We start from the raw sequence: 27,819 nt of genomic DNA on the forward strand, positions 1-27,819 counted from the left end.
TAATAAATATATGCCTGACCTGTATATAAAACTAAAGGGACTAAAACATTTTCACTGCTTGTATCTTGTAATTCATATCCACAAACAAGAGCTTCCAGTTTCTCATTTTTAATATCTTTTCTTTAACCTCTTCCAGCATATCTTTAGCTGCCATAACAGAATCCTTTTAAATCCATGCATTGAAATGCTTCATTTGATTATGTTCCCATAATTTGGGTATTGCTGAAGCAGTTCATGTGTGGGTACATAGTTTATGGCTATATACTTTGTTTTATCTTCATTAATCTTATATCCTGAAGATTTGAGATTGCCTCACACAGCTCCACAACACTGAGATGTTCTTTTCTGGTTTCATTAGGTACAAAATAATATTGTCTCCAAATAAAGTTAACTTTTCTTGATTACCATACCAGTTATATCCTTAAATATTTTTGTCTCATATTCTCTTTTCCAATGACTCTAAATATAAAGCAGATAACCAAGTAGAAAAAGGACACCCCTGCCTGGTTCCTCTGTTCATAAACAACTTACCAGAGAGGAACCCTCCCACTTTGATTTTTGCCTCTGATCCTTTATACAACTTTCAGTTAACCGGAACTCAAGCAACCAAAAGAAATACAGTACAATGTTCGTTTCCCCCCGCAGAAACATACCTTACGTTTTTAGAGTTTTAAAAAGGAAGATAGGAATACATTTCCTCTCTCCCCAACATGAGAACAAGTCAAACCAAACAAATAGTATAAGGTGCAGTATTAGTCAAGCCTATATTTATAGTAACTCTCAAGCAACCAGAAACTACAGTTATCCAACATTTACCAATCCCCATGGGTGCTGGTTAACTGGGAGTTTACTGTATTTCCTCCTAATTAACCTTATTATTGTATCAGGAAATGCAAATGTTTCCATTGCCCTATTCATAAAATCCTAGCTTTCTCTGTCAAATGCTTTCTGTGCATCAAGACCCACCAACAACAGTGACATTTTCTATTCTGCTTCCCTGGATCATAATTGTTCTATTAATGTTGTCAAATGTTCCCCCTGCAAAACAGCACATTGATTCATATCTGTTGATTTTGGCAATACATTTGCCATTATTTTAGCTATCATAGGCATAAACATTTTATAATCATAGTTTAAGACTGAAATGGGTCAATATGAAGCTGGGTCTGATGGGTCCTTGCTGTCTCTAGGTATTACTCCTTGGATCTTAAACTTATGTTAGAAAAAATAATATCTCTTGCTCTATTTGAACCAGTTCATCCTCAGCTGACTTGATGTTCTTAGCATGGAAAACAGTGTTGATAATTGCAATCACCTCTGCAAGAAGTGTATTTGAGTAGAGAGCTGTTATGGTGAATCAACCTTATCTCATTTTCGATAAAGACAGGGCTTCCTTAAGAACCAATACTTAATTTGTACCTAAAGTGGCATCCAAGTTTACTGTTTTACTGTGAGCCAAGCTATTTGTCACCCTGTCTTCTTTACAGAACCTAAAGATGAGGGAGAAAGGATCATCCATAACTTGGATGTCCCCAGACAACTCAAGTACTATTTTAACAGAACAAAAACCTTTCAGGAATTCTGATCAGGTGTTCATTTCATGTGAAGGTCAGAAAAAAAGGGCAAGTTATGTCAAAACTATTTCTAAGTGGTTTTCTCATGCTATTACTTTTTGTTGTATCCACAACAACAAAGAATTCCAGGCTGGGTCAAGACATGTTCTACCAGGGCTATGGCTTCATCTGTGGCTTTTTTGGAAATTTTTGGATTCTAGAAGTACTTGAGAAGCAGCAACTTGGTCCTTTGTGCACACTTCTATAAAGCAGTATAAACTAGATTCCTTCTCCAAGGCTTTTCTAAGACCATTCTCCATGGATTCCTGGACCCTTATTCTTCCTCTTCCCACTTTGTCTATGCTATGGTAATGTACCCATATACCTAAGCCTACTGTAGCAGTGATCAATATGATGAACATAGTATAGCCGTGTAAGTAAACTTACCATAACAGTAGAGGTACAAATGATCACTGCTGCAGTATTTTCTCCCTCCCTCCCTCCATTACCTTCTTTTTGTATGTTTTTGGTGCTAGGCTCTTTTTTTTTAGTTTTCCTAGTACTGACCTTGTCAGAGTTTAGTCTCCCATTTTCTGTTGTCATAAAAGCCCTGAAGGGCTTGGTGCCCAAACCTGAATTTCCGTCAATTCAGTTTGAGCTGACTAGCAGTTTAGGTAGATGGAAGGTGTCCCGAAGGTTTGGAAGCTGGCTGGCTGTTATATCTGTACCAGGATATAACCAATATAGCTATGGATACTGTAGCAGTGAACATCCAAACATCTACTGTTATGGTATGTTTGCTTATACAACCATACTTTCCCTTTACTCATATCCTGTTCTTGTCAGTGCCGATCTCATCAAACTGTACAGTTAAAGCTACTCATGACATGGAGAAACAACGTTAAACATACATAGCTAAAATCAGACACATGTAGTTTTGAAGAAAGAACCTACCTAAACAGATCTTAATACTCCATTAGTAATGATATTATTCAGTGATTAGCTATCACACAATAAATTACATGCCTACTTGTCCAGTTATAAAGGATATAACTACAGTTCTGTTTAGCTGACTAAGACAATGATGGAGATCCTTATTTGTTGAATGAAGCAGTGAAAGGATTAAATGGCCTTATTTGATGACGTTAGCCCAAATTAATGAGATGAAGTAACAAAAGCTCTGGCTAAATTACTGAAAGAAAGAAAACATTAGCTTGCCTTTGACTATGTGAACCACAGTTACAAGATGGAGGTAATAAAAGCTCTGTTTGATTGGCTGAAGGAATGAATGTCTGAACTGACCTTATGTGATAATGTGTGCCAAAAATGACTTACATGAATTATAGAAAGCTATGGAAGAAGACTGAAGTAGTGAAAACACCAGCAGGCCTTGCTTAATGATGTAGGTTACGGTCAGTGCAATGAGATAACGACTGGCTGAAGGACTAATTATTTGGACTGGCCTTGTTAAAAGTTGTAAGATATGACTAGATAGATAATATAATGACACTTACCAATGCCTTTTTTATCTCTGACTTTTCATTAAGCTTTAGATTGGCAGAAACCTATAAAACAAAACGAAGTGTGATGAGTAAAGTCACATCAGCACAGAAAGTAGCACAAAGCCTTCAGACAGACTTTTTATCACAGCCATGGTGTTTTTCTCAATGATAGCAGTGCCTAACACTTAGTGTTATTACCTCATTTTGCTGTTATGGACAATCAGCCATGAGGACCAGTACAAATTCCACCTATTAGACTACCCTTGCAGAATTCCCTTTTGCTTTTGCAGCTATACTAACATGATAACACTTTTCAATTATAACAACACTTTTTTCAACCAGCACTGACATTTATCTCAGGACAAATGCATCTGGGGCCATATAAATGTAAAAGTAATCCAGTATTTTATAAAGATTAGAATGGAATTAACTTTAGGTCAGTCAGTGAGATTACTCTACTCAGTCCCTCCCACAAATAAACTACTACAAAGCATTTTCCTTAATCTCAATACTGATACAGACCTAACATAATCAGGAACAGTACTGTGTTTAGCTTCTCTGAATTATAATACGGACAAAAATGGAAGTAAAGTGCAGTCAAATTCTAAGAAGTGATAGCAATGTTGTGTGTATAGGTTCATAGGTAAGTACCAGCCTAGCTGCCCTTTTGGGCTATTTTAAGCCTAGCCAATTTCCCTCACAGGTGAGAATCAAACCCTTTACTGTATATCCACATGTTTTACTTATGTCTCACTGTAGGTTCTAATGTAAGCATTAGGTGCAACAGTGCTGCCATATGCAGACAATTCTTCCTTTCAACTGCCAGATTTCAGCTGCTGCTGCACTGATAATAATGCAAATAACATTACTACAACTGGGTCTTTGTCTCCAGCCCTTGCCTAACCACCTTGAGCAGGTGAACTAATCATCTAAGCCACCAGATCTGACAACTCTGACAAATTCTGTATTGGGTCTCAGGATACCTAGCCAATGTGCAGATTATTTTATCAATCATTTAATAACCCAATAAGCTTTTTAGCTTTTATATGATTATATGAATCATAGAGAAAGCAAGACATTTAATAAAAAATAATATAAAGTGAGTTTAATAAAAACAATCACTTGGATTATATAATTAGAGGAACAGAATTCCAACAAATGTTTATTTATCCTTTGTGTTACAGTACCTGATTCTTTACTGGCTTCTCTGTCCCTTTCTTTCATTCTTTCCATGTGAATAAACCTTAATTATATAAAGGTACTCTCTAGAGATTTCATCTACTTATATACAGGGTGTCTTTTGCACAAATTTCACATTGGACTTTCTCTGCCTGAGCTTCTGCCTCTAATTGTTAAGCTTGCCATTTTTTCTACAAAAATGAATCTCACTCAACATTACACAGGACTGCTGGTACAAACAACTCATAGTAATTGAGGTTAATATCTAATTAACACAGTCAGTACACGTCCAGTATCCAACACAGATGTACAGTATATGCACATGTGGGGAATATGTGTTGTTGGTTTAACATTACATAACTGGGGCTTATCTCTCAATCTTTATTTTATTTATTTTCACTTTTCCTGTCCCACTACACTTGATCAGTGGCACCTCTGCCTGCACCCAATTGACCCATCTCCCCTTCCTCCCAAAGGATGGGTACCAGCAACATCAAGATCCTTGCTAGACAAAGTGAAAGTCCACCAACCTATTTGTTCTAAGACCAGGGAGATGTCTAGTTTTGGTAGAACCACCTCTGGACAGGATGAGAGTCCACAAACCTATCTGTTCTCTGTACAGGAGGTTGACTACTAACAACACCAGGCTCTCAGTTACAGGCAAGAATCTGATGGCAGGGGCAGAACAGATAACTGATAAAGAGGCTCTCCCTCCCCACCTCTGGAGCTCATTACCTCAGTGGAAGCTCACCTTACAACTGCCGAATATCACAGGAAGCATGCATGCATCTATTTATTTACTCATTCATTCATCCTCTGTTGACCAGGTTAGTTTTAGTAGACTTGCAGCTTCTTTTCTGGTGAGACATAAGGTGGTAGTGATTCTATTACTACTACAACTAGAGGAAATTTGGTCAGGGCATCGGGAAAATTCCTCTACTCTTTTTGATAGGTGCTGTGGGATCTTTTACATCCATCTGAGCTACCACCAGCTCAAGAAGATGGGGCCTCAGTTTAAGATCTCTCCCAAAGGATACACCCCACTTATGCTGCACAGTAGTGTAAGCAAATGATCTACCTGGTGTGGGAATAGAACCCACAGCGCTCTGCACCAATTTTGAGTGTGTACATTTTATGCCACTGACACTGTCTTCATAGATATGCTAATTCCCCAGGCAGGCATCATACTAGACAGGGTAGCAAGTGCTCTGTAGGTTCGGACGTCACAAGTACAATACCCATTGCCCCTGCCCAATGTCACTCAGGTGGCAAGCCAGACCCCCCCCCCCAAGCAGGCCACAGCCACTAACTATAATGCTCCCAGCACTATTACTGCAAGTTGAAGACACCAGGTAACCTGGATGTCTCTCAACTTTTCACTAACAAAATTTGAGACATAATGTGTGATAAGTGGTCAGAACTTATGATGGGCAACCACATCTGAGACTGAGAATGTAAAGCAGAGTAGAATCAAATGCAGCAGGTTTACAGCATCTGGGGACTTCAGAGTATCAGAAACTATTATAAATTTAAGCTTTAAGATATCACAGGGCAGCATGTTCATATTTTTTCTGCAGTACAGAATGTTTTTAGAAGCAAAGATGAGTAACATACCTCATTGTTCAGGGATGGGAGTCATGAAGTTACACTGACACACAAATATGGCAGCTATCATCAGATTGAATTCACCCATCATTTTCCCTGTGCCTGCTTGTCTACAAAATTCTAATATGGCTAGAAAATCTACTTTTGTAGAAGAGACATGTTTCCATTTTCTCAGCTCTTAACTAGAGTATAAAAATTAAACCACATTCGGACTGTCTCTTGTGGAGTCAGGAGAAGGTAGATGTTTGGAGGCATTATAACTAGGCACATATTCACTGCAACAAGCTGGCACATGAGTGACTGCTGCCTCCAACAGTATGTCTTGTATTGCACCACTAGCAGAAGCAATGTCCATGATCTCACTTCCACAGTACCATCACTGAGAGATGTAAATGCCCAAATTTTTAATAAATGATATTCATCTTGGCATCTCCTTAAACTACTGCTATACATACATACATACACACATATATTTCAAACATGGGCATTAAGGCTCTTGTAGCCTGCCAAAATACCAAAGAGTTGTTCCCATAGCAAGTGTCTAGGCTGTTCTTAAAAGTATGTAAACTAGTACTTGCTTTAATGTAGTTTGGTAGTCTGTTCTATGCATCAGCTGCTCTCTCAAAGAACCAATTAGTACACTTCTCATTTGTATAGAATCTTATACATAGGTTGTCTGATGGTTTTCTACTACGTTTTGATAACCTGAACATTCCCAGAGACAGTTGTCTATAAATGCCTTATATATCCTGAAATAAGGTCTCCTCTTAAATGTCTGTATGACACACTGTACCAGTTCAGATGTTTTAGTCTTTCACAATAACTTAAATTTTCACATCCATGGATGCCCTTGGTATATTTCTGTTGTACTCTTTCCAGTTTACTCATGCTTATTTTCTTTTAAGGTTTTCATATTGTTATTCCATACACAAACAATGACGTCATCATTTCTGATTTCCTAGACTTTATAAATCTTTTTATACAATATATAGTTCTATAACTATTATTAACCAATTGGTTGATATGATTAGAAAAACTCAGTGCTGAATCTATCCATACACCCTGGTCCTTAAATGAAACTACAATTTCAATCACTGTGTGCTGTATTAAATATTCACTTTTCAATTTATGTCTCCCAGATCTCATATGCTTAGTTTTTGACGTATTTATTTATTTCTTCTCCAGACATGCCCTATCTGTAACACCTGTAACCAGTTTACACAATTTTAAGTCAGCTTCATACATACTGTAAAACACCTCAGATGAAAATCATAGATCTGAAAAATACAATCTAAATAATTATGGACCTAGGACAGATCCCTGTGGGACACTCTGACTGTAACTAAGAATTTCATCTGCCCAATTACTGTAAGATACTTACCAAGTCCTTTTTGTAAGCCATGCACCAATCCATCAAGGCTACATCAATACCTAGTTGTTCTAATTTATTGTTCAATGTTTTGTGTATGACTCTGTCAAATGCTGAAGTTAAATCTATATAAATTACATCACAACACGATTTTTCATTCATAGCTGTTATTATATTGTTGTAGAACAGCATGTTACAGGTGGTAATAGATAATTTTTCATCATATGCATGCTGACATAAGGTTTTAAGTCCCAACCATTCCATTTCTGGCACTAACTTATCCAATATTACCTTTTACTTACATAAAAGTATACTTAAGGCTCTGTATTATTCTGGGTTTGTCCTACTTCCCTTGCCCTTAAAGACAGGTTAATAAGGGTATGCATGTTTCCAGTCTTGAGGAATCTCCTTATATTTATACAACCTAGTAAATAACAGATATAATGGTATTGTAAGTTATTTTCGAAGTGTTCTCAGATCATTATTACTAATTCCGTGTCTGCCCTGTGCTTTGTTTGGATCCAGTTTGCATAATTCTTTTTCAATATAATCTAATTTGATTTCAGTACCTGAGGTTACCTGGGTGTCACTAGAACAACCTACTGTCCCCTTTCAGCAGCCAAACTGTTTTGCATAAGAGTTTATAAATATACCTAGAAGAGAGTGTAGACACTCATAATCTACAAGCAGAAGAATATCTCGTTTACCATGCACAGAAAGTTGCCCTAAAAAAGAGGTCTTACCTTGCCTGCAGATCCTCCAGCCCAGGTGATGGTGTACAAATCTATATATTTACACTTCCCTCTACATGCAGAGTGTGACTACTAAACTCTGAACTGGCCCACTCACCATCATGGCTTCCTGCACAGTGAGGTAGGGGAGAAGCATATCATCTTGCATGATGTAGCATGACAACTTTCGGAAGGTACGCAGTTCCCGCTGCTTTCCATTCACCAAGATCTGACCCTTCATGCCAGTCTCCCTGTAGAGAAACAAAACAAAAAAGTAAAAGACAGTTACAGCTCATTGTACAGCATGTACAGTTAAAGAAACCTTTTATCATCAGTAAATCATGTATCTAGTTTTTTAACTTGTTTTTGTTCTTGATCTTTTCCGCCACTGAACTCAGGTGACAGAACCTACCAAATTCCCCTTATATGCCTGAGCAATGAATGAGGGTGTCCTTTCTGCCTACATATTGCATGTCTGAGTAGATACTCCCTGTAATGCCACACCTATACCCTGAAATGTATGGTATTATAGGAAGCACACATGCTTTCACACATGTACCCCACCACAAACATTTATTGGAAACCCCATACTTGTTGTCTGTCTATTGAAAGACCTTGTTACGGAGTAGGGGGCTGCCAGGTACTACAAACGCTACAGCCTACTCCCCAGTAAAGATGAGCTGACTTTCATCTGTTCAACACTTCCTCAAGCCTACTCTCTTGTATACATTTTACTAGTTGAAGATAGGTTGTTGGTATGGCAGATGCAAATTCTCTCTCTCTCTTTCTCTATCTCTATGAGAATGGGCTAGCACCTTAATAATTCATTGTCCCCTCCTTTCCCTTAAACCCTGGAACAAGCTGTGATAACACACTATTATGAAAACCGATCATACAAGTGCTTATGATATAACTTGACAATTGAATAGCACACATCATGTGGTTAATTCAGGAATGCAGTTTGGAAACTGAAAAATCAAAGCTGAGCTACTGTGTCAAAGATACACTCATAGCTGACAACTGGAGTGACCACACCCAAAGCCTTCTGTTATCACTGTCTATTACAGTTCCTGATTCCATCACCATATTCCATCCCGACCATATTGTTTTATCACCACTATTATCACTATCTTCCCACTAAAAAAAAAAAATGCTTTATTAAAGCAAACCAAAGTGATCCATTCCTGTTGTACTGTGAATTAATACCAGAAAGTGAACAGGACATGAAATGCAAACATCATTTGGTTGTAACTACATTATCCCAACATATCAAATAAAACATAAAACAAGAAGCTGATCAATGAAACAAAACAATGTAGATATCTTTTTATGTCTAAACAGAATTTTGCTTTTCTGCAATGTTTAAAGTATGATAGGATAAGAAAAGGATGGAACTTGCTATTGGTATTACATAAGGTTCATCCGTTAAGTGTTTAGCACATTTTATATATTTCTGGGGCACATAGTCAAGGAACAGGGGAATTAAGCAGGCTTGTGTATGAAAAACAGTAAGACTGAATTTGGAATACCATTGGTGATTATGAACAGTGCATCTTATGAGGGACATAAGGCCACAACTGATGACATAAAAGGGGAAAGGGATATGGAGGGGAAATACTACTACACTGGTCTGAAAAAAGGACAGAAGAAGAAAAGACAAAAGACTGATTGGAAGCCAGAAAGAACAGATTTTTTGGTAGGGAAGTGAGGTGGGATTGCTTAAGGAAATGGTGTTAGATAACATGAACCACAATGTCAAGAGAAGTAATTTATTTAAAATGCAGAAAAGCTTGAAAGAGGTTAACCACTTCCATCAGGCAGATAAATGTAGGAAGATTCATGCCTCCTGGAACACAAATAAAAGATACAGCTATGGTACTTTGTAAAAAGATATTGAAAAAAAAACAGATAAGCATGCTGGCTTATACTCTCTTGCTTGATCTTTCAAGTTTGCTACTAGTGAGCTTGAATGCATTGGCTCAAGTGAGTATTTGCTCAGAGTTTCATTGCTGACTTCTTTTCTACAGTGAGCTTTAGATATTTACTTACGGGTTCTTATTAAACTTATGACCAAAGGAGACCATCAAGAAGCTCAGCCACATCAACCAGTATTGGTGGGAGACCAACAGTGTCCCCCTGTATGCAGACTTTCTCCACATATTTCTGTTAAAGATTTGTGATCAACCATCCAGTCATTCAGATTGGTTCTAAAGGTTCCTAGAAAAGTTTCCTGCATGATAGGTAAGGACAGACAACACCAGAAAAGGGGAGGAGTAGGCCCATTTCAGAGTAACAATGAGATATGTATTACTTTGCCTATCAGTAATTATTTTTATTACAGTTGCAGTGACCTTGGAGTGAGAATACTAACAGCTGGGGGTGCAGGGGCTTGTTCCCCTCACAAGGGGATGTAGGGAAGCTTGAACCCTCCAAAAATATTAATGTTTTTGTGTCACACCTGCTCACAGACTTAGAAACTCAAGCATGTGCATTCAGAAATATGTGTACTTAAGCTGAATTCTACAGGGTCATGTGAATTGACAAGTGTAATGCAACTTCTAGGTAGTGAGCACCTACAATAACATGACAGCAGATTCTGTGTAATACAGACTTCTAGGTAGTGAGCACCTACAATAACATGACAGCAGATTCTGTGTAATACAGACTTCTAGGTAGTGAGCACATGTAGTAAATCCAAACATGACAGCAGATCTGTGTAATATAAAGTTCTTGGTAGTGAGCACATGTAGTAAATCCAAACATGACAGCAGATCTGTGTAATATAAAGTTCTTGGTAGTGAGCACATGTAGTAGATCCAAACATGACAGCAGATCTGTGTAATATAAAGTTCTTGGTAGTGAGCACATGTAGTAGATCCAAACATGACAGCATATTTGTGTAATACAAACTTCTAGGTAGTGAGCCATGAGTAAATCCAAACAAGACAGTAGATCTGTGTAATTTAGACCTCTAGGTTGTGAGCACATGTAGTAGATCCAAATATGACAGCAGATATGATTTTCTTCCTCCCTTACTAGTTCATGTTGTAGTCCTAATTTTTAACTCAACTTCCAGCACATAGCAATTCACAATACAAAGTATCAGTTAACCAAGTACTGAGACAACATAAAGTAATCATTACTTTTAACACAGCCCAAAGGGAAATAGAGGCACCAAGCAGATCTCTAAACTGACCAGATTTTTGCAGAATGTCCAGATTTTTGCCTCATATGTTTACTTTGTTCCTCATAACATTTTTGGTTTTCTGAAAAAACATTGAAGACTGAAGTCACTAAATAACTATGTTTGCTAGAGCAAGTCAGAATTCTTCCACTAAGATGTTGAGGCATATAACAGTCCCAGGCTGAATGCACCCAACTCATTAATTTGTTGTGCATTAGTGCTACATAAGAAACATCAAAATCATACTGACTGCAGTCATAAAACAAACCTCTGCAGCTCAGATGGTTTGCCAAGTTTTAACCACATTTTAGGCAGTAAAACATGGTAATCAGACTGCTTGAAATGCTACCTTTTGTTTCATAATAGATTGTTCTGCAGTCTCCGAATCAGTTACAGTGACAGCAGTGATCTGACATTGCAGGCACCGCTTTTTACGTTTTATTTCTGGAAACAAGATAAATTCTTCCTTTCCGTTTATGCTAGTTACCTGTTATAATACTTTTCAGAGTAATATGCATTATAGTCTCCCTCCAAACTGATCTCTTTTGAGACATGAGGAAAAATGATAAGACTTCTGCTGCTTCTTAACTAAAATAAATTAAATGCATTCGTTCAGAAAGTGGCCATTTAATTAAAATGAGCTCAAAAATCTTTTTGTAATGAGTAATTCTCCTGAGAATTAATTTCTGAAACTCTTACTTGAAATAATGGAGTCAACAGAGAACTCTGAGGATGAATGAAACTCTGTTAACTGTGGCGTTTTCTGTTCAGTTATGTTATAAAGGACTGTAATCCTTACTGCATATTTTGATGGCCAGTGTGCTGTATCTTGACTACATTTACTAACCTGGCACACAGCGGCAGTAAATGCTGTAGTGACACTCCTTGTACATTCATTTATTCATTGACTAACTCTATGATTATTCTCTTTATTCAGTACAGGGTTGCAAAGAAGCTGTAGTGCTGCAGTTTATCTTTGCACTCAGTGGGTACAAGACATTAAAACTGATTCTGGATAAGATGCTATAGCTGTCTGTTGCAGGACATGGACACACACAAACACACGCACACACACACACACACACACACACACACACACACACACACACACACACACACACACACACACACACACACACACACACGCACACACACCTCCCTACTGGCAATTGACATCTTTGGTATGCAGATGGAAACTGAAGTATGTAATAAAAAGCCATACAGACCCAGGGAGACGGTATCCAAGCCAAGTACTAAAATGGAAAACACAAGCACTGTTAAGCAACTTTGTGATATCCATCTCTATGCACACTTTGTTATTCAGTCTACTACAATGAATCTGGCTTCTTCCTTAGCAAACAATATATGGCAACCAGTAACTCACTTGTCGAGCTTCTCTTAATATCATATATAAATAAAAAACTGAACTGGCTGTATTCGTCTATGGGACTCTCATGAAAATGACATGCTCAGTCTCATGATATGACTTTGGGTGGAACAATTCTGAACAAATAAATTTAAATAAATACATACTCAGTCTGCATCAAATAGCACAGTCCCACTCAGGCTGCAGATTCCTGTACCACCCTCAATCTGCCCTAGAAGACCCTTTCTCCTTACTCACATAGATACCCTAGAATTGTCCTTGCTGGCTAGCTTTACCCATTGGTGGACCATGAAAGCAGGCAGGCTACTGTCTATCATCCTAATTGTTTAGTGAAACCACCACTTTCTTTTGTTCCCTTGAATGGATGCAGGCAGCTAATGACATTAGCATGTCACATACAGGACTATGTACATAAATGCTGCATATTTTTCAGTGGCCTGGCCTTCTCTTAGTCCTGGGCAGCAAACCTCCACCCTTCACCAAATGAAACAGAGTTAGCCACAGTTGAATAAGTCTCCTTTCTCTGGTTAGGCACCTGGTGACCCAAGGCCCCAATCAAGCAAGCATCATCAATACTGCAGTTATGCTGCCTTTGTGTCAGCAGGCCACATTTCTTCTAAATACATTTAACTTGGGAATTTACCCCTTCCATAGGTACTTTACAGATGAGATGACCACGCAGAGCATGTCAGTGTTCCCTTACAAACCTTCAGGTCTCTTGTCTTCTGCACTAAATCCAACTACTGGCATGTAAACATGAGAAAGAAGTGGATATATACTTATGTATTATTTATTTTATTTTGCTTTCTATAGACATTAGCCACATTGGTGTAGCGGTAGAGTTGTCGCCTCACAGCAAGAGGTTCTCCCGTTTGATTCTTGGTTGGAGTGCCTTCTGTGTGGAGTCTGCATGTCCTCCCCGCGGTGGAGTGGCGTTCAAAAGACATGCGTGAATGTGCATGCCTTCGTTGAAGGTTGGGCTTTGGGCTGGCACCTCAGCACCGTAAAAATCTACTGCCAATCATTAGTGGACCAGAGTTTCATTGTGGCAATCCCTAACCGGGAAAAGCTGAAAGAAGAAGAAGAAGAAGACATTAGCTACAATCCTCTGTGCTCCAATGGCTGTACTCACCAAACAGTTAAACTTCCATCATGACAGATCTTTGGCCTGTCCTTCACTTATATGAATTGGCGGGAAGGAAAAACAGACACAGATGGCATGTGATAGGCTCTCACTACTGCAGAATCCATATGGCTGTGTGATACTTTATGTTAATTAAAATCCAACTTGGATAGGTGGCATACTTTAACCAAAAACAACCACCCCCTTGAAACAACTAAAGCCTTCAGATATCTCAGCATGTAGGATGACCAGAAACAGGACTTACAGTTCCACTTAGACCAGACAAAAGCTAAAATCAACAAATTCTTCTCTGGGCCAGAAAAATAAACCATGCTTTCTCCCAGAAGGAAAAAAAACATTACTGGAAGAGGAATATTTCTCCCACAGCTGGAATTTGTTTTCTAACCACTTGCTGCTTCCCCTAAATCGAACTGTATCACCTTTACAAACAACCTTAAATAGAATCTGAAAATGAATAACACTTACAGCAAACAGAGAATGTCACTGTTCAGTTTCATCTAAACTCCAATGGCTGCCAATACATAAAAGAAGCACACTACTCTGAGGCTCATCTCTGTATAAATTACTCAAACATGAAACGTTTCCTTTTCTTACTGAACATTTATTAATTTGTCAAAACCACTAGCACCTCAGGTAAACTCCTTCCAGTACTCCTTCCATAAGCACCCTCACAGCAAATTAACCCATATTAATCATAGCTTCTCCATACTAGCCCCAAACCTCTGTGAATATCTGCACACCATAACCAAAAAAAAAAATCAGCATCTTCTCTGAATTCATATCTGCCCTTATGGAACACCTTAAAGAAAGTGCCTAATATAAATGTTTTAAAAGCAAGCACACAACTCAGGATCACTAACTCAAACACAAATAATATAACCATTAAACCTTCTTACCCTCAAATCAACCACTGTTGTACTTATTTCTTAAACACAACTTCCTTGCTTTATATGTCAGTCTTCCCATTTATGTATCCTCTTTTCTATTCAGTTATATTCCCTTCTACAGTCCCCAGTTATTCCATTCCCCTGTCCATAAAACACATTCCTTTCTGTAACTTCCAGCATCTCCAGCACTTTCCTCACTCCCCCATGAAAACTTCTATTATTAACTTCTTCCCACTGCACTACTAACGTTCTCCATTATCGCCTCTCAAACCATATGATTCAAAGATGGTGTGAGCAGTATAAGCAGCTAAATACATAGCTCTGGTCAGTGAGCAGCTTAAACAAGCAAAAGCCTAAAAAATGTTGTAAATTGTTAGCTGAACAGCTAATGTTGTCTAGAGGTTTGACAAGGAAAAGAAAAAGGGGAGAAAACTATGAAAACAGAGAGAGACTGAATGTACTACAGTGGAGCAGATGAGGGAAAAGCAGATGATAATGGCGCAGAGGAGAAAAATCTTCATTCACTTTACGCAGAAAGACTGAAAAACTATATTCTTAGATTTTCAACATAAGTGGGTCACTTGGAATATACACAGACAAATAACAGACGGCTGCAGGAAATAGAAGCGGTTTTAATCAAGCATTCAGAGCAAACAGTACATATGCAAAATGTTGAAAAGGAGTTGAAAGAAACAAAAAAATGGTATAATAGCAATTAAAATATAAGCAAATGGCATTGACACTGGCTGAACTTGAAGAAAGGTCATGTAGAGATGACTTGAAAGTTACAGCAGTGCCAGAACAAACTGAAGGGAAGGATTATAAAGACGCTATAAAAAATTTCCTCAGTACATGGAATGGACTTTCTATTGATGATATTACAATCGGGAGAGAGAGCACATAGAACAGATATTCCCAGCATTAGAATGAGAAAGCAGCCAAAACCTATAATAATCAAATTGCAGCTCTATAAGCTGAAGTAGGAAATTCTTTCTATTTTGTGGAGGAAGGGAACAATCATAAAGATTGGAGATACAAGGGGTCATGTGGATAATGATTTTTCATTCCAATCCTCAGCTAACAGAAATGCTTTTATTCCTTCTATAAGACTCTGAAGAGAAATGAAACTTTGTTTAAACTAATTGTATCCTGCCTTACTTGAGTCTTCTATGCATTTGGATCAAAAAATAAACTGCAAAGACCCTCTACAGGAACAAGATAAGCTGGCAAAGTTGAAAAGAATAGCCATCAGAATAAGTTAGCACATAAGGGACTCAAGCAACTTGTACACTGGGATGAAACCATACTTATCAAGAAAGTACTAGAAAATAATGATCAAAGATACTTTCCTTTGGAAATTGTTTGGAGTCATCTTCTCCTTTTGAATTTATTTCTAAGTTCAGATGATGGGGTTTTTTGAGGACACTTTGTGATGCCATGACTTTGGCAGAGCCTCAGCTACTTAAAGTACTTCTGACTCATTATTATGAAAAATAGTTTCTTGGAAGCTACTATACTGACTCTTTGCATAGGGTAAGCACTCACAGTCCACTGCCCTGGAGGAGCTACTTAATATCTTCCTTACCCTATCCACTGCTTTTACTGAAGTCCATGCCCACAGCTTCCTCTCTGTATAATAACAGATAAGGCTGCCTTTGATACAGGATACCGGTGTCTTTCCTTCCACTTTCCTTCCAGCTGCAAATGATACTGAACCTGTCTGCTCACTTACTACTTCAAGAATCCACTTGTCTGGGTCAGGGGGTGCATTGATCTATCTTAACCATGCATTACACACATCCCAGAGTATCAAGCACATACCTCAGGTGCCAGTTTCCTGTGTGCCATACCTGCTCTCAAGCCCCTGTGAGATACCAAGATTCCTTACCTGATCTACAGACCAAGATCCATTGTTTTCACTTAATACACCTCTAAGGGTGTCATAAAATGGCAAACACAGACACAGGGTGGAGTTTCAAGAGCTGCAGCCATATGTTTATTAAAACCAAATTAAGCCAAAGTGTGTACAGTAGTCAATAGACAGATGTATGCCAGATATTCATCGGGCAAAATGCCAGTGAGGGCTCCCCATTGTTCCCTTTTACAAGGCAAATTGCTCTCTGATATCTATCCCTAATATAACCAACTCAATTCCAAGTCACAGCACAAAACACCACTTAGGCAACTTTGCAATCTGCTAAGAGAGGCTGAATAAACAGTCCCATAGCTCCCTCAAGGCAATCCAGATCCTAGTGAGGATCAGGGTAATCTATATCCTCTGATCCCTCTTCCTTTACCTTCTTTGACATGTCTGCCTTCTGCCACCAAAAGGGGGGCTCCTTTTTCTCCAAAGCACATCTGGCTTACTTTATGGAAAGAGGATCACTATACTGCCCCCCCCCCCAAATTCTCAGCAAATAACTACACACCCAAACTGGACAAGTGTACTCCGTCTGCCTGGTAAAGCTGGCTCCACTTAACTTTCAATAGTGGGTGGGTCAGAAACCTGCCAGTCAATGACCTCAAAGCTTTTTCCATGAAATTATTTGACCTCCTTCTTACCCTGTCCTATGCTTTTATTGAAATGTCATTGCACCATTTCAGCCTCTGCACTGCCTCTAACCAAAGCAACCAAACTCCTGGTCAATTTTCTTTTAAAAGCAATGGGTGAACATTTATTATATTACATGGTTTTAATGGGCACTCACATCAAGTTATCCACCCCATGCATTATCACCACTGCTGGTCCCCCTCCCTTTTTTTCATGTGACAACAATCTGTCCCTTATCTACTGCCAGCTCGTACCAGGTATGCCAACCACTAAGAGTTTAGTAGGTTGTTTTCCATTCTGAATTTCTGTTGAATCCTATAGTATGTGTGTTTTATTTATTTATGCTTTTGGTACAAATCCCCAATGACCCATATGCATTCGGGTGGCTGAGACTGTGCTGCCATAAAGAAGAATTAGTAAGATGCCTGATTTCTGAAACCTTTTTGAAAAAGTTGACTTCCAAGACCCTAATCCTTTAATTATGTCCACTGTGGCTCCCTTTCTTTGTGCATGTGATGCAGCCCCTATCCTGAAGGAGTAGGAAGTATACTGATGCAATTCTAACCTTAGCTGTTTGACTGCCCTCACTAAAACTGCCCAAAACTGGTACTGTGTCACCCCCTGTTCATGACAGAAAAAGCAAGTCTGGTATGCCCCCTGACACTAATACATAGTGTGACACACAAATCACCAAATTCCAACTAATTCCAGTTAGGGCCTTCAGGCTTACTGTTCTACCGCTTGCCCTCTGGTCTGTCTTACATCTGCCCAACCACATTTCAACTCCCCCTTGAGTAACTAAAACATCATCAAAAGCCAACACTACATGCCCACTTGCACCTCGGGAAGGTGTCACCAGCTCAAACACCCTAAATGCACTCCAAAAATCTTAGGAAGCATACCCTCTATAACAATGTTTATTACTGCTACACACACTTTGTAAAACTTGCCACAAGACCCCATACATTTCTATACTTATAGACGTTCTTTCATCATCTCAGTGAGGGTGTTGTCTAGCCTAGTCTTTCACCAGACTCTTTACATGGAATGATTTTGTTGCGTCCTACAAACCCAAAACATTCTGGAACCAATTACTGCTAAATGTATGGCTGCTTCTACCAGTGGTCCACCTTACTTTGTATGGCTGTTCTATCTGTGGCCTACCTTACTTTGTAAATCTGCTCCAAATAAGCCCTGAATCCCTGAACTGGTTTGTGGTAATCAACCAGTTTAATTTCTAACCCTACCTCTTCCTAACCCCCTCAAAGTGCTGGACCCCTGTTTTATATGTGGCTCTGGTCTTAGTTGCCAGTGCTAAAACTAAAACCCCCCACTGTTGCATATCCGTATGCTCCACAAATGACACGGTAACTGACAAGGACATTGTGCTGCTTTTGGTGTCAACCTTCTGTAGTGCTTCCACTGAAAACAAGGAACACAGTCTGCTAGTGAATTGTTTACTTAATGTGATGTGCACAAAACATGATGTTCCTCTGCAAGCAATGCACTGTAAAAACTCTCATTAGATCTCCCAGTTTACCCTTGCCATCCAAATTATAGTTGATAGTGTGTACGACATTTGATTGTCTGACCTCAGCTTCATCAGCCTGTTCCTCATATTCTCTCCTCACAGTTCCAAAAGTCTAGTACTGTGAGCCCCTGCGGTATGCCGCTGACTTGATGTGGCCTTATACTCCTCTTAGAAGTAACCAACAGAACTTAAAGCCTCCTATTGTGTCTGCCTAAAGTTCGTCTGTTTCAATGTTAGCTGTCTTTGCTAGACTCTTACTCCATTAAAGCTGTTCATGAATTCTAGCCACACTTGCAAGTCTTTCTTCATACTTGCTGAATCCCTTAAACCAAGGTGAGGTTTAATGCATGAAAGACCTGACTACTGGTATGACTCTGCAAATGAACCTTAATAGCTCCAATAAGGCTTGCCGTTGCTGCAGTTTGATTTTCTTTGCTGCTACTGTCTCCTGTAAGGCTTGTTCCAACTTTATTTTCTCTGCAACTGCAATTGTTATCTATTTCAATCCCCAAAAAAGGCAGGCAGGTTATGGGATTCTGGACTTTGTACTTCACTAAGGGGATTCCCAGCTCCTGGCAGACAATGTGAAATGCCCAAAGCCCTTTTGTGCATTCCTGGTCTACCCACCACTAGAAAGTCATCAAAGAGGTGTATCACATTATCCTTGCACACCACGTCGGTAGTAACCCAGTGCAGGAATGTAATAAAAGTTTCACATGTTGCACACCCTACTATGCTGCCCATGGGCATGTACCTGTCCATATAGTACCCCTCCTCAGTCTTGAACCCTCTGTATGCTTTGATCATCAAGAAAGATTGGCAACTGCTTAAAAGCTGTTTCTGTGTCATCCTCCAACAGCAAAGCATTTAACCTTTTTTCTTAACTTAAAGTACCTTTTCACAAAATGTAGCATATATAACAGTGGAGAATAATTCATCTATGAAGTCACTTCCTGACTGGCGCCATGGGTATGATAAATGATGTATTATGTAAAATTTCCCTGGTTAATTCTTTGGTGCTAACTCGATGAGTGAGATCTTGAAATTCTCTTTAGGGGGTTACTTAAAAAGGGATCAGGTACTCATCCCATTTCCCACTCTGTTGATTTTTTCCTCTAACTAAATGTTTCCCTCACTACCCCTAACCCCTTGAATGGGGTTCTAAAAATCATTGTGAATACTTTCCCCAAAATTGCTGCCTCTGTTTTATTCGGATACCTACCTAGCTACCTATGATATCAAATTTTTAGTTCTTACTGGCCTCAGCTAAGGCACTGTTAGGGTCCCAAAACCCCATAGCCAGGGAATTGTTATGGCTAGGTTTGTGTAGGCCCTAGGGCTGATAGCCTAGTACCAAACTATGAACCTATGTACCTATAAAGGGTTGACAGCCCTTGCTGGGGGTGGCCTCACCCTAAATTACCCTGCCATGCCGTGCCTGTATTTATATGCAGCGATGCCAAAATGTAAAGCTGACAACTGTGTTTAGTGTGTCTTGATCATCTTCTCTAGGTCCCCTTTCCCTTCTGGCCCAACTCTGTCTAATTAGTAGTCCACAGTCAGATATGCAGATAACTTTCCCCTAAATCAATCAACCATGGCAGATGCATATCCAGCCATGCAAAGGAACAACCTGCATATTGTTGTCTGATGCTTCTGTGCTCTTCATTGAAGTGAAGCCATTTGCCTCCCCTCCTCTACCAGCCTGCAGGTCCACATCCCCACTGCCCTTCTTGGGTATCTCTCTTCCATTATTGCTGCATAAACAGAAAAGCCAGTCATGCAGTTATTTCATATACTCCATACCACTGGTTTCCTCCATTTGTCAGTGTCATTAGTCTGCTTAATGTCTCAATATTCCTTGATTCTGGCTTCCTGTTTAACAAACAGGCCAGAAATCTCCCTTTCACAATTTCTTCATTCAAACTCTCAGATATATGAGACCATACTGGATGGTCAAATGTAACTGGCCCTTGAGACACCCCATTACTGTTAGGCACCTCTTTTGAGCTTAGTCTTAGGCCTTGCAGGGATTCCTCGTTGCTGGCAATATCACAAGTTACTGAACCCTGCATCCCTACCTTTTATCCATTCCCTGTAGTGACGCGATTCTTTAGCAATGTCATTATCTGCCTGAATAGAGCAATATCATCCTTTATGGTTCCCTCTTCCTCCTCATTTCCAGTTATATGTCTTCCTATGCTGTCTCCTATCATATGCTCTGTTTTTATTGATCATATCCTCTATTACCCTTTTTTCCTTCTCCTGTTTTACCCCCCTCCCCATCCTTTCTTTTATCCCTTTTTTAACATGCTTACCTTTCTCACTAATCATTTCCAAATAATCATTTACCAATCAATGTGCCTGTTTCTTTGAACTTTCAACTGTACCCTCAGCCATGTCACTCACTGTATCTTCTTCACCTGTGCTCCCTAAAGCATTTGCTGGTACTCCCTGTCCTGATTCACTTCCTGATTTGACTATCTGCTGTACAAGTGCCTCCAGCCATCCCTGATCTTTCTCCCTGCATAATACCAGCATCAAGCTCTGCTGCTTTTGGCCCATGTCCCTGCAAGACATGTAAAATACCAGAAAATAAATTCCCAGTGGGATGTGACCCAAACAGGACAATCCTGCCCCACTGAGACATACGTTTAATTTGATTAGAAGAACTTCATACCTAATGCTAAATACTACCACGTTTACTTCCTACAGTCTTTCACCATCCCTTTACACTTTCAGACACCGCTCTTTCTTGTTTGCCTGCATCCATTTCCCTTATACCAGCAGGGGTCATGATCTCAAAGGAATTCTCAAGCCCCTGTCCTCAGTACCATGTTGTCAAGTATGTGCTATCACTCACCCTGCCCCCTCGCAAGTAACTTATGTGATCACTCTACCATCAATGATAAACTGGATGCTGAGTGCATACATCTATTTATCAACTTGTGATTACTGACATGGAGGAGCTCTCCGATCTTGTAGCCCAGGCAGGTATGACCCTAGCCCTGAGTAGCATTCTGCCATCACCCAGAATAATGCCGCAGTACAAGGACAAAATGATTGACTTCAACAATTGGCTAAGCTTCTGGTGCCATTCTAAAGGGATCCAGTATCTGTCTGCCTAGGATGACATGGTCGACAGACCACGATGCTTTGCCAGAGATGGCCTGCTCCTGTCACCCCTGAGATTCCAGATACTGGCTAAGGTTCTTGCCACCCCTATAGTGTCTTTTTTAGGCAAGGTTCAAATGACAAATTCACCACCGTAACAGGAACAGCCAAGCAAAAACTGAGGGTGATGCTACTGAATGCCAGAAGTCTAAATCTCAAAATGCACTTGCTCGTGGCACTCCTTAAAATGGAGGACATCGATATCTGTGCAGTGATTGAGACCTGGTTCAAGGGTCCAGATAGCACCCCTGCACTACCAGGCTGTAACTCATACCACACTTTTCGGCCATGTAACCTGGACCGGAACACCAAAAGGGGAGGTGTGTCCATATTCATTGAGGATATCCACACCTCCAGTCTAGTTGCTCAGCATAATGCAGCCGAGGTTATCCAAGTGCAACTAACTCTGGGCAAAACTGCAATCCAAATTGTAGCTTGCTACAGATCACCCACCATGCCCCAGGATTCCCACTCCTCTTTTCTTGATGTACTGGAAAATATTAGGGTTCAACCAAACACCCTAATAATGGGCGATTTCAACTACCCCACCATTAACTGGAAAACTACTCATGTACCAACTCCTTCGCTCAACGCTTTCTGGAATTCATAAACTCCAATGCCCTGGATGAACTTATCCACACCCTCACCAGGGGTAACAATATCCTAGATCTAGTCATTACCAACATGAGTGACCAGTGTTCCACACCTGAAGTCAACGCCTCATTGATCCGATCTGACCATAAGCTAATTACCCAAGATATCCACATCCTGCCCCCACCCCCATTAAGGAAACCATGGTAAAAACTTTCTCCAAAGCCAGCTTCATGCTTCTTAAGACAGAAGTGGTGAACTTCATGACATCCATGCAAATGGACAGTACAGTTATGACTACTGAATCCTACACAACTGCACTTTATAAGCACTTACATGAGTGCATGGATCATGCTATCCCAAACAGAACCAAGACACTATTCTCCAAAAAAGGAAGCCAATCTGGTGGTCCCCTGCCATAAACAAACTGTACAACAGAAGGAAGAAACTGTTGCAAAAGAGAATAAAATCCCATGAGTGGAGGAGCTCCCTGGTCAGCCTCAGTAAGAAGCTGCGATCCCTGATAAAATCCTCCAAAGCTAGTTACGAAAACAAAATCGCCACTGATTCTAAAGACAATTACAAAGCATTCTATAGCTATGTCAAGAATCTCAATGGCAACGCTCAGATCTGCTCTGAGTTACAGCACAATGACACTAAATATACAGACCCAACTGATATTGCCAACATCCTGGCAGATAGGTTCAGTGCTAACTTTACCCCCCTCTCACCTCCTAAAGAGCCTATCTCTATACCGGAAGAATGCAAAGTTCCTGTAATCATGGCTGCACAGGTAAAAACCACACTCTCCAAAGCCAAGAACACAGCATCCATGGGATCAGATAATATCCCAGGCTGCATTCTACATGAACTACAGAACAAACTGGCACCCCACCTAAGTACCATGTTCAATCATAGCCTCACCTCAGGCTTTGTGCCTGCTGAATGGGGCACAGTAATGGTTATCCCACTCCACAAGGGGGGAGCCACCATGGACCCCGGGAACTACCGCCCCATTAGCCTGACGAGCTTGGTCTGCAAGGCCATGGAACGTATCATCATGGAACTTTAAACAAAGACAAACCCTGGACCCCACGCAGTTCGGGTTTGTAAAAGGCAGATCATGTCTCCTAAACCAGATAGACTTCTTTGAAGCAGTCACCAAAACCGTAGACAAGGGTAAGGTGGTTCACACAGCCTATCTAGATCTTGCCAAGGCTTTCAACACCATCCCCCACTCTGGAATTATAGATAAACTCACTAAACTAGGTATAAATCCCTATGTCACAGTATGGGTTGCCAACTGGCTCACTGACAGAGCCCACACTGTGAAAGTAGCAGACTCCAAATCCATCTTCAGACCAGTGACAAGTGGAGTACCACAGGGTTCAGTCCTGGGTCCTCTCCAGTTTGGTATCTACTTCACTGAAGTACAGGCTAACACAGAAGGTCTTTGGCTAACAAAATTCACAGATGACTGCAAACTAGGAGCCATAATCGAAACTCCTAATGATGTGGACATCCTACAAAAGGGCCTCACTGAGACAGATGCCTGGTGTCAAAGCCATGGCCTCAAGCTCAATGTCAAAAAGTGCATTGTCATCCCCTTTGGTAAAAACTCTGTATCCATGAACTACAACATAGGCGGTACTATACTTAACACCGAAAGTGTAATAATAGACCTTGGGACACAGGTGGACAGCAGTCTCTGCTTTGATAATCACATTGCCACAGTAGTCAGGAAATCCTTCTACGTGGCACACCTCATCACAAAAGGTTTCTCATCCAGAAAAAAAGAGGTCATTGTTCCCCTCTACTCATCACTCACTAGACCCATTATACAGTACAATGCCCCTTTTGGTATGTACCTCATAAGACATCTACAACAACTGAAAAGGCCGCAGAAATACCTCACAAAGAGGATTACCGGTCTCAAACAGATGCCCTATGCAGACCGTCTCAAAAAACTCCAGCTTTACTCCGTCGCATATCGCCTACTCAGAGGTGATCTCTGCCTAACATACAAAGCTATGTCAAACCCAGAGCTGTTGGACATGTTCCACTTAAAGAAATCCCAATACCTGCGAGCTACATGCTCTAGGGACCTAAACCTTGTCACCAAAATAAACAGAACATGCCAGAGGGATAGATTCCTGTCCCAGAGACTTCCCATACTCTGGAATAAACTACCTATCTATATCAAACTAAGCTCCTCATTAGCACTCTTGAAGAAAAATCTTGATGATTGGATGGGAAATTGGAAATTCACCCCGGGGATCATCTCTGTGGCTCTGCTCGACAGTGGCACAGGAAAATAATTTTCTTGGGTGGCAAAAGCCAGGGTACCATTTTGGCTGGGCTTGTACAGGCCACAGGGCTGATAGCCTAGTACCTACCTATGAACCTATGAAAATACATATACACACACACACACACACACACACACACACATACACACACACACACACACACACACACACACACACACACACACACACACACACACACACATGTAAATAAAATATATTGTATACAGGTTTATATTTATATCTACCTCTCTAACTAACAATTTTTAGTGCATCTTCCCTAACCTGCCCTGCTAGTTGTTCCACATCCTCCCTCATATTATACATATATCTTATATATAACTGCATTACCCTGATTGAAAGTATATGAATTCCCTGATGAGATACAACTAACTCTTGCTTAACTGCTGCCACTATAATAACTTGCGACTTAAGACCTATTGTTGCAATGGGAGTTTAGGCCCTATTAGCAAGTGGGCCATCCCCTGCCCGTAGTTGGGCATTGAGTATACTTGTCTACCCTTACACATGCTTCTAACATACATCTATTTTAATTATCATTAATAGATATATATACATATATATATATATATACACACACACACACACACACACACACACACACACACACACACACACACACACACACAGACACACACACAGACACACACACACACACACACACACACACACACACACACACACACACACACACACACACACGTTACCACACCCTGCCCTAAGCTTGAAACGATTAGGATGCTTAGAATGCAAACATAAAAGTATCACTAAAGCAGTGTCTTAGACCCTTTCACCAATTTCAACTCTGTACAAAATACGCAAAAAAAAAAACTGCTTAATAATCGCTGAATTCATGTATTTTTGTCATTATAACACAGTACAGCCACCTAGTCCTTCCATATCTCCACTGATGCCTCTGACACCAAAAACTTGACATACTAATTACACAAAGAGAAAAAAAAATAATTAAAAACCATATAACTGTCTTACCTAGCCATGTCCTCTGCATGTGGTTTCCCTGACAACCAATTAAAGCCTCACCATGCCGAAACACCATTTGTAACTGCTAACAGTCTTTCAAAACTACTAAAAATCAAAACGATCACGGCACCAGGAAGCAATAAGGACCACTCGCTAGTCCAACACTAGCGGAACAGACAGTATTATAAAGAATAAACTGGGGAGCAGTGAAAATAACCAACAAACTATTTATTAACGTAATCACAGACAGCACAGCATTTGTTGGTTATTTTCGCTGCTCCCCAGTTTACTCTTTATAATACTGTCTGTTCCGCTAGTGTTGGACTAGAGGTGGTCCTTATAGCTTCCTGGTGCCGTGATCGTTTTGATTTTTAGTAGTTTTTGGTTGGCAGCACTTTTCTCTTGTTTTGTAGTCTTTCAAAACTGCCAACAAGCTCAATCAGCTGCTCCTGCAGGAAAATGAAGATACAAACTCTTTTATCTTTTTCCCTGGAGCCTGGACCTCTCGTTCCCTCCCTGACCTAATCTGACCTACCCTGTAACTTGTTCCTCACCTATTCCTGACATTACCTCCATGCAGAATACCCTTAACTTCCTCAGCAGAAGGAAAGCATAATTTTTTATCCAACGCATGCTCCAGATACTCAATTTTTGATTAGCCAAATTCACAACTTCTGTAAATTACTCCTATGTTCATTCTCTTTTTCCAGTGTATAGTAAGTCATCTGGATAGACCACTACTATCAATTCTTTCCACAAGCATTTTGTGACTGTTTCATAAAGTGATAGTACAGAACTGACACAGAAAAGTATTCCATTACAGATAAAATAAAATAATCTGAATAGTATTTACTTTTATGTATTTCTAAGATCATCATTCAGAAACACTTACTGATAACCAGATTCTAAATCAATTTTCAATACATGTTTTCACGACACAATATAGCTGCCAGCACTTCAGCTCTTGCCAACAGTATAGCTATAACTGTGGCCTGATTACTTATTTATTTATTTGACATTTGTTGGCCGGCATAGTCCGACTAAGCTAAAGCCCTTTTTCAGCTGAGGCCTAGGGAGAAAAGCTCCACAGAAAATTACAAGTTAGTAAATATTGTACTATTCAAACATTACAGATATAATACATTATGACATGTCTATTTTACAAAGATTTTTCATTTCTCCCCAAGACTCCATTGAAAACGGGCTCCTTCGGCCAATGGACTATCCTGGTAAACAAACTAAAATTAAAAAAAAATAAATAAAAAAAAAAATTGGGCAGAGATAGAAAGAGCAGTAAAAATGCAGCCTTGCATCATAGTCGTATTTAAATAAAGATAATTACATAAACAGTAAGAAACATAGATGCAATAATGTGCAAGGGAACTATCCTGTTGATTAATGGGAGTTAGAAAAATAAAGAAGACAGCGATTAGTAAGGAATATATAATGAGAAGTAAAAAAATGATCTGTAGAGAACTGAGGGAGCGAAACAGGGTCATAGAAGGATTAGGTAATTAGTAAGTGGTCAAGATGGGAAGGGAAGAGAAGGTTATGTGAGGAAGGAGGTTGGGTTCAGAGAAAAGAGGAGCAGAACAGAGAGTAAGATGAGCTAAATGGGAGTTGGTAAGGTAGGAGAATGAGAAAAGAATGTAGAGCAGGACAGGGCAGATTTATTATTAATGTGTGATCACCACACAAAGATACAGAAGTGTCGCTCTTTACTGCTGGAGCTATAGGCGTAGATGGCTACTCTTTGTCACTGGACTAATTACAACAGCTTCATCTAACCTTTCCATCTCTTTTCATATCATTATCTATATCACTGTATCTATAGCATTCACTGTAAGTTGTAGGGGGCTGACTTACAGATCTCTAAAAGAACATTCAGATTCACTGACATTCAATTAGTCAAGCTCCTGCCAAAACACTTCAACATGCATTTTAAACACTTCCTCACTGGACTAGCTTAATTAACACATTCTGCATAAATTTTATTTACTTTTTGTTTAAAACAAGCATCTCTCATGTTCTCCATCCCAGGGGTGTAACTAGGCTTTTAAGTTTGTACTCAAAAATTCTGCTCTTCTGCCCCCTCCCATATCAGTGGCAGTAGTCCACTCCCC

At 39.8% G+C, this 27,819-nt stretch overlaps 1 protein-coding gene across 1 annotated transcript in view; it reads right to left on the bottom strand.

The window, feature by feature from the left end:
* ABCG4 (ATP binding cassette subfamily G member 4) overlaps positions 1 to 27,819 on the bottom strand; it is a 682,517-nt gene that overhangs the window by 189,799 nt on the left and 464,899 nt on the right. The window contains exons 4-5 of the mRNA XM_044080863.1: positions 8,058 to 8,190; positions 3,068 to 3,118 (exon numbers count right to left, since the gene is read on the bottom strand). Coding sequence (XP_043936798.1) covers positions 3,068 to 3,118; positions 8,058 to 8,190 — 184 coding nt within the window. The remainder of the gene's footprint in view (positions 1 to 3,067; positions 3,119 to 8,057; positions 8,191 to 27,819) is intronic.

The sequence above is a fragment of the Protopterus annectens genome, chromosome 8.part0 (assembly GCF_019279795.1).
Source record: "Protopterus annectens isolate FY-2018-M chromosome 8.part0, PAN1.0, whole genome shotgun sequence".
NCBI lineage: Eukaryota > Metazoa > Chordata > Ceratodontiformes > Protopteridae > Protopterus > Protopterus annectens.